Source organism: Jatropha curcas, chromosome 5 (genome assembly GCF_041381405.1).
Source record: "Jatropha curcas cultivar XTBG-Jc1 chromosome 5, XTBG_Jcur_1.0, whole genome shotgun sequence".
In the NCBI taxonomy this organism is placed as follows: domain Eukaryota; kingdom Viridiplantae; phylum Streptophyta; class Magnoliopsida; order Malpighiales; family Euphorbiaceae; genus Jatropha; species Jatropha curcas.
The window spans coordinates 23,009,605-23,020,138 of NC_143155.1; the positions used below are offsets into that span (position 1 = coordinate 23,009,605).

The 10,534-nt window shown below is 33.0% G+C and overlaps 2 protein-coding genes across 4 annotated transcripts in view; both read left to right on the forward strand.

Annotated features, from left to right (window-relative positions):
- Positions 1–1,411: 1,411 nt before the first annotated feature.
- Positions 1,412–2,492, forward strand: LOC105630515 (uncharacterized). The gene is made up of 4 exons (XM_012212350.4): positions 1,412–1,642; positions 1,813–1,902; positions 1,991–2,087; positions 2,173–2,492. The coding sequence occupies exons 1-4, from the start codon at positions 1,453–1,455 to the stop codon at positions 2,312–2,314; spliced, it is 519 nt and encodes a 172-aa protein (XP_012067740.1). The 5' UTR covers positions 1,412–1,452; the 3' UTR covers positions 2,315–2,492.
- Positions 2,493–3,653: 1,161 nt separating this feature from the next.
- Positions 3,654–10,534, forward strand: part of LOC105630514 (appr-1-p processing enzyme family protein) — a 7,380-nt gene continuing 499 nt past the window's right edge. The window contains exons 1-14 of one of the 3 annotated variants that reach the window (XM_089721744.1): positions 3,654–3,812; positions 4,280–4,729; positions 4,936–5,013; positions 5,246–5,301; positions 5,855–5,974; positions 6,080–6,150; positions 6,362–6,455; positions 6,624–6,827; positions 7,917–8,168; positions 8,457–8,565; positions 8,763–8,830; positions 9,956–10,025; positions 10,105–10,179; positions 10,265–10,356. In XM_089721744.1, coding sequence (XP_089577870.1) covers positions 4,409–4,729; positions 4,936–5,013; positions 5,246–5,301; positions 5,855–5,974; positions 6,080–6,150; positions 6,362–6,455; positions 6,624–6,827; positions 7,917–8,168; positions 8,457–8,565; positions 8,763–8,830; positions 9,956–10,025; positions 10,105–10,179; positions 10,265–10,356 — 1,610 coding nt within the window. In that variant the 5' untranslated portion in view covers positions 3,654–3,812; positions 4,280–4,408. The other 2 variants (XM_089721745.1, XM_089721746.1) reach the window with 2 other exon arrangements.

Here is a 10,534-nt window from a genome sequence, read left to right on the forward strand (position 1 = left end):
TTATTCTAATCTTTTTTTTTTTTTTCCAACCTTTAACGGTGACAGATCATCCAGCTCTTGCCCTTTTGGAGTCATCTCCATCACTCCCCTTGGTTGGTTCTAGCACATTTAATCGTTGTCTCTCCACCAAACAACACTTGCATTAAATTCTTGACAAACTCCAACATCATCGGTACCACCAGTATTTCCAAACCCGCAATGACCTATCAGCCCTCATTTTATTATTGACAAACCCATATTTGCACCAGTCTCAGATTTATGATTTTTATATTCTGTAAACCGAGGGCATAATATGATTTTTATATTTAATTGTAGGGGCAAAAATTTTAACATTATTTGTTAATTTAAAATTTTATTTTAACTTATTCGGCAAAATTGTTTATTTTAGTACTTATATACAATTATTTAATTAATGTTTCAAACATTGAAAAAAATTATAATCCATTTCCTCAAATTTTAAATATTAAAATAAAAGTTTTATTACCAAATAATATGATATTTTGACAGCTAAATTTGACTGGCCTCAACTTTTCAGAGTTGTACCAATTGTACTCAAAAATGTCTTTAACCCCGTTGGGCACCCCAATCTGACCTTAGGTGCATATTTATAGCTTGAGTGAGATACTCCAAGAAAATAGTTAGCACAAGACGCACCGTTTGGCTTTTATCTACCTTCTTTCCTTCCTCGTCCATATGCTGTAAACAAATTCATAAAAACTGAAAAAATAATGGGAAAAAAAAAGTCAACCATATTCACAATAAAATATCATTCAAATTCTTAAGGACAAATGAATCATTAGCAAACAGACAAAAATAATAGAAATAATACACAAATCTTTAAAAAAAAAAAAAAAAAAGGAGCAAAAATTTTGTATGGGCCTTCATTAGTGGATCTCTCCCACCCAAAAAAGAACAAACTCAAAGAAACAGAAACGGATCTTAGGCAATTTGGTAATGGGCCTTTAATGATGGATCGATTTATCTTTTTTCTTCAACGGGTCAATTTAGGGCAAATAGGACATTGTACTCGAAAAAGCCCAAAAAAAAGCCCAAATTACTTGAAGTTTTATATCACCCAATTAATTTCAAAAGAGAGAGCAAAAGAGACTAACAGAAAGACAAGAGAGTTACGTGGATGTTGTTGAGGTTTGATGATTAAGAGAAACTGTGTAAGGAGATCAATAAGGAAGAGAAGAAGGAAAAACATATGTTAAATATTATTATTATATCCTTTGAGAATTTGAGAATTTTTTATTTTTTTTATCAATTTACTTTTCCGTAAAAATTTTGAATAAATGATTTTAAAATAAAATTATAAAAATGTTAAATATCCCTGCCCAAACCGCGGAACCAATAATTGACTGACACGAAAGCCTGCTTATTGAACTTTGGTTGATTAATATCAGCCGTTTGTTGCTCTTGTTATCTTACTTTCGCAGCTTGGGGAGAATAATGAACACTCTCTCTCACATTTCATCTCCCAAAATTGGCTTCAAATTCAATACCAAACCCACAGTTTCTTCTTCTTCTTCTTCATCTGCTTCTTGTTGTTTACCATCTAATTACCAACAAGTCAAAGTCACCATTCACAAGTCTCTTCCTTTGGCTGCTTCTCTTGCTTTGCTTCTCTCTGCAACTCCAGGTAATTTAATTTCTTCTCTTCCGTATGTGTTTCTGCTTAATTTCTCTATTAATAAATTTGCTATTAACTCAAGTAGTTCATCATTAGCAATTTATTGAGCATAATGAAACAATGGCGAACAAGGATTGTACATAATAAGTTGGTTGCTTTTTATGGGTTTTACATTGCAGCTAGAGCTGGATTTATGTCAGGATTTTCTGGGTTAGAATCGGTCCCTGGTCCCCAACTTCCTCAAATCGACTTCCTTAGCCGGTTCAATGGTTTGTTCATTTTATATACCAGTACCATTCTTTCCAAGTTTATTTCATGCTTTGCCTGGTATTTATCAACTGTCATTATCTCCTGCAGAAGAAAACCAGAAGAAGTATGCAGAAAATGATGAACGATTCAAATCATCTCCCATACTTAAGAAGCTACTAGAGCGATCCAAGCAGAACAAAGAAAAGTGATTATTTAGTAGTTAGTTTAAAACTAATAATATTATCAAGTTGTCATCTTTACATACATTAATATTATCAAGTTTTCTGCAGGAATCGTCAAGAAATACTTGACAAGTACTGTGTTCGTGGAGCAGAATGGGGTGTCGGAGATTGTTCTGCAGAGGGAATGTCGCCGGAAGAAAAAGAAAAGTTCATTTCCATGCTGAAACAGAAGGCTGGAATCAAAGATTGAAACTGTTTTAGTGATTACTTTTCCTTACAGCTGATCACTAGTTTATTTATTCAACCTAATAGAGAGCAAAATCCTATGTGATTTGGTCTTAATTGAAATTATATATGCAAATTAGAGTAATATGGCTGCAGAAACCTGAAGAGGTGGAATTCTTTCATAAATTATGAGATTTAAACCATTTATTTTTGTTTTAAAAAAAAATACTTTAAAACTAAAAAAATTATGTTTTCTAATTAAATAATGGAATGTGAAATTCGATGATTGCATAATGCATAGATTATATGAAATTCATAAATCTCACATATGATTAGCGTGGCTAGATATTTTTAATTTTTAACTTTTAAACCAATTTAAAAATAAGTAATTGAAAGTGTTTGTCAAAACTACTCAAAGTAATTTTTATTAAATAGTTCAATTATTTAGTTAACATGTAATTAGAAGTAATTTAATTTAATATAATTACTAAAAATGATATATTAATGAAACACGAAGTCAAAGGATTTATTAAAAATAAGAATTAGTTGACATTATTATAAGGATTTGTTAAATGAGGGTATCTTAACTATGATTTTTAACTTATAAATTATTCTATTTTTTATTTTATAATTAATATTAAATTAATCTAATCAAGCCAAACAATTATATCATGGACATGTGATAGTATTTTCAACCTTAAACCAAATAAGAAAAAGAAATTGCAATCAAATCATTTTATTATAAGTATACAACGTCAACAACAACAATTAAGCTTTAGAGTCAGTCATATGAATTTTTATTTTTAAATATCAATTTAATTTTATTATCGATCAATTATATGAATCTTTTATTTTAAACAGCGATATAATTTTATCGCCATTATCATAAAACCAAAAGGAAAAAGGAAAGAAAAGATAGTTGTTGTTGGTAAAAATGGTTTGCAATTTGGAAGCCAAAACCTTCTACTTTTTTCAGAAAACATCTAACAATTTGTCTCCACTTAAGTAGATCAGAAATTGATCATAGAATATTCCATCTTAAATAGGTTTGAAGAAAAAGGCAGGTCCACATCTATATTGATTTATTTAATTGTAAGCAAATTAATAAAAATATATTAAAAATATCTTCAAAGGGATATTCTGCCATACTAAATTAAAATTCTAAATATTTTAAAATTTCAAATTTTAAATTTATATTGAAGATAAGAGGTAAGGTATATATAAGGTATTCCCTACAAATTACAATCCGTAATCCTACATTTCTTCTAAAAAAAAACAAAAAAAAAGGTCTTAATGGAATAAAGAGAAAACTAAAGGGATTATTTTGATATTTTGGTGAATCGGTGCGCAAAAGGACAATTGCAAATAAGATTTTGATGCCATTTCCAATTCTGGCCAAACCAAATGACTGTGAGCTTCGCCAATTGCGAGCTGATCGAGCCAGCGATGAAACTTCTCACAAACCGAATATTAAAAAAATATAAAATTCCATTTTTCAATCATTCAAAGTTCACCAATTTCAGGTACGGCTCTCTACTCTCAGATTTATATGCTTCTTCAATTAAACTTTCTTCATTATATTCTCAAAATTAGGGTTTGAAGCCTCAGAAATTGATTTTATCTGTTTGGTTACTGAGGAAAAGTGGAGGTGAAGAAAAGGAAAATAGGATTTTCATTTTCCGTGTCGCTTTTTTGCTCTTATTTGACTTAATTGCAGTGGAATTGGATTAGAATTGAGGATTTTTGGGCGTCGTTGTCATATGAGTTTTATTAGGAATGAAAATTTTGTTTGTTTGGGTTGAAATTCTTACTGTCAGTTCTCTTCAAAATTAATAGAGATTATTGAAAATTGAGTAATGCTTGCTTATGTATATGGTATGTAAATATTTGTTCTGATTTCGAGCTGATAATGGTTTGTTGAGTAACTGTGATCGTACATGTGTAGATGATGAGTTTTAGTTTGAGCTTGATTTATTTTTTCTTTTCCCAGGGTGTGATTTTTCATTCCAAAATTCAAGTGGTTGCGTTTTGATGTTTTGGTTGTAAAACTATTGGACATTACACGTGCTGGCTAAAGCTGCCCAAATAGTAGGATACTTAGATTTGACATTTCCAGAACATGTACTGGAGTGGGGCTACAGCCACCCCAACTCGAGGTGGATCACCCACTGATAGTGGGGATTCTGTTGTGACTTTGGATCAAGTTCCACGGTGGAGTGATGCAGAGAATAGATCATCATTTGCTTATGACATTGATGATCCTTCATTTACCAATTCATATTTTCCTGATCCTTTAACATCTTCTACTGAGGGAGAAAGTAGTGGCTATGGAATGGTATCAAGGTTTCCTGTCAATCATGAAATCAACTCAAAAATTTATTTATGGAGGGGAAACCCATGGAGTCTTGAGGTTGATGCTGTTGTGAATTCTACAAACGAGGTAAGTTTCAAAATACTGACAGTATTAATTGTTTACTTATGGAAAAAGCCACACAGAAAGTTTAAATTTGCAGAAGTTGATTTGAGCCTCTACCTGGAAGTCCGCCATACAACTCTCTATTAAGTTTTCTGAAGTAAACACTAGTAATTAGAACAAATGAGTCATTTCCAGCACCCTTCATATGCATTTAAATTGGTGGCTTGCAGAACCTGGATGAAGCACACAGCAGTCCTGGTCTGCATGCAGCAGCTGGACCTGGCCTTGCAGAAGAGTGCGCTACACTGGTATGCTATGGCTTATTTTTTGGCTATCATCTGAATTTTTTAGTTTGATTTGTAAGTTTGATAAGGCTTTGCCTCAAGGCATTAGTTGCTGGCACATTTATTTATCAAACACATCACATGTCTAATCATTGGATAAAGAGTCATAATCAACAGTATCTGCAGTAGATAAATTTAATGTGCATGTCTCAAGGTGAAGCAAGATATGACTTGAAGTACAATTGTTTTCTGACAGGGTGGATGTCGAACAGGGATGGCGAAAGTTACTAATGCGTATGGCCTCCCTGCTAGGTCTGTATACCAGTGCATTTCTATGCGTTGTCTTTTATTCTGTTCATGTATGCCTCATATGACAACTAATAGATATCCTGTATTTTTCTCCCATGTGCATGTTATATCAGAAACTCTAATGATGCATCTTACTTCTTATGCCAAAGTATTTCATGTTTGTTAGTATGATTTGCATGTATTTTTCTTGTTATCTTGTGATTTTGCTAGGGCTGTGTTATCTTTTTATTAGCGTTTGTCTGTTGTTTGCAAATATAAAGTCCACAGCCAGCAAGCCTATCAAAAAATCCCATGAAATTATCATTGTTATCCAAGCATTTGAAAGAGTGTCTTTGAGTGATTCTTGCATGAAATAAAATGATTCTTTATGCTATAGAATCCACGCGGTATTGTAAATGTTTTGCAATGTATCACAAAATTTGCACTTTTCACCTATACTTATATTTTTGTTAACTTATACTGGCTATTTGGTGCTTCTTTTTTTTTTTTTTTTTTTCCAAGGTATCCACATTGTGCTGCAAGGCTTTAATTGTTTCCCCCCTCATTTTTGTGACAGGAGAGTTATACACACAGTCGGTCCTAAGTATGCAGTGAAATATCATACAGCTGCAGAGAATGCTTTGAGTCACTGTTATCGGTCTTGCCTTGAGTTTATGATTGAAAATGGGCTTCAAAGGTTGTTTGGGAGCACATGAAACACCATTTGTTCTATTTATTCTGTTTGTTATTGTGCTTCTCCTAGGATGTGGACTAATTTTCACTTGACATACAAAACTTGCAGCATTGCTATGGGCTGTATATATACGGAGACCAAAAACTATCCACGTGAACCAGCTGCACATGTTGCAATAAGTAAGATTCCCAAATGTTTCCATCTGGACATGCTTTTTGTGCTGTCCTCATTTCTTAGAAAGTTAATTACCCATCCATTTTTAGTTACTTTTTGGATGAAATTATCGAATGACCTGCCCATTATGTGCTCTAACTCATGCATCAGTTTTGTGTGCCATCATGTCATTTTTTCTATCGAAATCAGATTAAAGTTTAATTTTCTATTGTTCAGGGACAGTTCGGCGTTTTCTTGAGAAGCAAAAAGATAAAATCACAGCTGTTGTCTTTTGTACAGCCACAACTACTGATACTGAAATATATAAGAGGTATTTCATTTGTGTTGCCTTCAAGATGTGAAATGTCTAATTTCTTTAAAAAAAATGTTATGATGCCTCAATGTGACATGGCATTTTTCATTTTTCTTATTATGGGTATGCTTTTAATAGAAGCATGAACATTTTAGTGAATATTCCATTTGCTGTTTTACAATGTAGATTGCTGCCACTTTACTTTCCTCGAGACAAACATGAGGAGGAGGTGGCAATCTCAAAGCTTCCTGCTGATGTTGGTGATGAGAATGGCGAGACAATAATAGATGAACGTAAAATCAGAATAAAGCCTTTACCCAAGAAAACTGTTTCAAAACCACCCCAAGCTGAAGTTGACCTTCCTGTCAGTGATGTTGGCTTGGTACGAAGGTTAGTTTAACTTAATTATTCTTCAAAATAATACATTATCATCGACATTTTGTTGTATAGTTTTTGGTCATGGTTGCTTTTCAGTTTGGTTTGCTACATTTTATTTTTTGTTTTGTTTTTCATTTCTAAATTACAGATAATATACGCCAAATTGGAGGTGAACTATATAGTAAGCTAGTGTTTTTAATTTTGGCATTTTTTGGTGTGAGAAGTATAATTCCTTCTCTGCGATGATATGTATTTGTGTGTATAATAAAATGAGGCATGCACCTTTATTGGAGTGCTCTAGGTTTCTGTCATTAACTTCTGTTTTACCTAACATTGCCAAAATTCATATGTTCCTCCTTTCATGAGTGAATTCTTTGGTTTTATGCATTTGATTACATGTAGGATATGTGTTATTGCAACTGAATGGTTTATTTGATATTTACAAGAAATTAACTCTTTGTTCTGACATTACCCAATAACTTTGAAGGTCTTATTATACTTTATGCTCTTTTACTGCTTAAGTTTAGTTGCTGTGTAGTTATCATTTTTAAAATAGATTGACGTTTTAAAGCCAAAAGTATTTGCTATTGGACCACTAAGCAAGGAGCTGTGGAATAGTGAAGAATGAAGGTGTAATAATGTTTGATTTAGTTCCTTGCCCCCCTTTGACTTTTGAATTCTGTGGAGCAAATGGCTGAGAGGATCTCTGGGCAAGAAATTCTCTCTTGACTTTAAAAGATACATCAACTTATATTCCAGCTGTCCCTGTTTCTCTGGTTTTTCTGTTCTAAATAATTTCCCTCTTTCATATGGGTTGGAGCTGCTTTCATGACTTATGAATATTCTTTATTTTTGCTTAATAAGAGGTATAACTTGGAAAAATTGCTTTATAAGCATGAAATGCTTCCAAATGCTGAGCAGTTCTGTATTATTGTCATATGCAGTGTTGCGTTTGTGGTGAGTGCAAGTCATTTTTTATTGCTCTTGTATTTTCCTTGTCCATATATATTTAGTGGACTTATGGTTCATGATCATTAGACTTTTACTGGCCTATTGTTATATTCACCTAATTATCTGAGTGGATGAGTATTATCCTTACAGAAACTCGTCGTACTTGGATTCATATCTGGATCCAGCTTTCATGTCGTTGATTAAGGATCCAGATCAGAGGCGCAAGGAGCAATGGGAAAAAACTGCTCAAGCGCAGAGTGGATTTAATTGTGCTAAAATGCTTGGATTTGGTGATCTTGGTGGTCCGCCATTATCTGTTGCTGAAGAGTACTCTCTTCACTCCAGATACCTTGCTAAAGCAAATTCTCTTAATCTTTCTGAGATTGCAGAGATGAAAATTGTGTAAGCACATGCACCTCTTCTTTGATTGCGTGCTTACTTCATAACTGAATTTTTTATTGCTCTTGAAAATTAACTAATTGAAGAATTCTGTGTTCTCATACACAGTTTAGTTTTCCTTTGAGGCTGCTGGTGTACACTGGTTTGTAGTGGCTGTGAAGTGTATTTTTGGCCACTATCACCTTTTTGTAAAATTCTAGTTTCTTTGTAGTACAAAGTTCATATATTTACCATGTCTTTGGGATTCTCTTTTGTCGCCTATATTTATGTTCAATCATCTCTCTGTTTCAGTTATCGTGGTGGGGTAGATAGTGAGGGCCGTCCTGTAATGGTTGTTGTCGGAGCACATTTCTTGCTTCGGTGTCTTGACCTAGAGCGGTTTGTGCTTTATGTGGTGAAGGTAATTAGGTTACTGCTTCCCACCTGCATTCCTTTTATTAGGTTTTGCTGATGGAATATGGACTCTATATGCAGCTGTTAGTTCAGTTATTTTTCTGTCTTCTGATGCTCTTGTTTCTATTTTGGATAATTTCTTGATGCTTAATACCTTTGGTTGTTGGTTCTACTTATACTATATCTTTACCACTAAATTTTCAGGAATTTGAGCCGTTGATACAAAAGCCTTACACTATTGTATATTTCCATTCAGCGGCCTCTTTACAGCTGTAAGGTTTTTTTGTATGGTTGAATTTGAAAATTACATGCTGAATTTTGCTTGAAATTTTATCTTGTCAATGGATGGTTTGCATCTCACTTCTTCCATGATATTCATGCATGATAAAACCAATACATGTGAAAAGAGGCTGATTGGTTTTATTAAACTGACTATAATGAAATATCAAGCCCTATTATTCTTCACCTTATGTTGTTCTTCAACTTTACGATTTTAATAGTATATTAAATTCTTATCGAGTTTCTTTTGTGTGAGAAGTGGGAATTGATTGTTATCACAAGCTTGGCACGCTTTTCTGTCATCTTGAAAGATTAATCAGAATATTTGATTATATGATATTCATGCATGATAAAACCAATACATGTGAAAAGAGGCTGATTGGTTTTATTAAACTGACTATAATGAAATATCAAGCCCTATTATTCTTCACCTTATGTTGTTCTTCAACTTTACGATTTTAATAGTATATTAAATTCTTATCGAGTTTCTTTTGTGTGAGAAGTGGGAATTGATTGTTATCACAAGCTTGGCACGCTTTTCTGTCATCTTGAAAGATTAATCAGAATATTTGATTATATGATATTCATGCATGATAAAACCAATACATGTGAAAAGAGGCTGATTGGTTTTATTAAACTGACTATAATGAAATATCAAGCCCTATTATTCTTCACCTTATGTTGTTCTTCAACTTTACGATTTTAATAGTATATTAAATTCTTATCGAGTTTCTTTTGTGTGAGAAGTGGGAATTGATTGTTATCACAAGCTTGGCACGCTTTTCTGTCATCTTGAAAGATTAATCAGAATATTTGATTATCTGGGTAATATATAGAACTCTCCACATTTTATTTTATAAAATGCTTTATTGGATAGAATTTTGTTATATTTCATGTATGACTTCTATTTTACCCAGTGGATAATGGTCCAATAATTGGAGAGTGGTCTTAAAATGGTTTTGCTTATCTGAACAAAGAATGGAAACAGTACTTGTGCATCTAGACAGATCTATTAGTTTATCAGTTAGAAAAAAATTATTGACATTACCAATCATGTGAAACTCATTTCTTGAAATATACAAGCCTTCTCTATATATACTTTTTCCTGTTATATACAGTCAACCAGATCTGGGATGGATGAGAAGGTTGCAACAAATACTTGGTCGGAAACACCAGCGGAACCTGCATGTATGCAACAGTACTTTTTATCTAATTAGGGAATATTTGTCTTCCTACTTAGCTTTGAAATCCTCATCTGCCCATGCAGGCTATATATGTTCTTCATCCTTCTTTTCACCTGAAGGCTACGATATTTGCTCTGCAATTATTTGTTGATAATGTGGTATGTCTAATTCTATTTCTTATTGTGAATGGGGCAATACCTGCAGCAATTTTACTATGACTATTTTTTTGAAATTGATCTCTAGACCTGGAAAAAAGTGGTATATGTTGATCGGCTTCTACAGCTGTTCAGGCATGTTCCTCGGGAGCAGTTGACCATTCCAGACTTTGTTTTCCAGTTAAGTTTTCCTTATCTTTTACCATCTTATATTTATTTTCAATTTGTATTTCATAATTCATTCATATCAATACAACCAATGTTCCTCGGGAGCAGTTGCTCTGCCTTCTGATTCTGATCCCTTTATTCTGAATTCTTCAGACGTGGTCCAAACTCCGAAGTGCAGTTAAAATAAGAA

Excerpts from the sequence above, each read along its gene's own strand:
- LOC105630515 (XM_012212350.4), top strand. The coding sequence starts at position 1,453 with ATGAACACTCTCTCTCACATTTCATCTCCCAAAATTGGCTTCAAATTC. Across the intron at positions 1,643-1,812 it reads GCTTCTCTCTGCAACTCCAG|CTAGAGCTGGATTTATGTCA; the intron begins GTAATTTAATTT and ends TTTACATTGCAG. Across the intron at positions 2,088-2,172 it reads TCCAAGCAGAACAAAGAAAA|GAATCGTCAAGAAATACTTG; the intron begins GTGATTATTTAG and ends AGTTTTCTGCAG.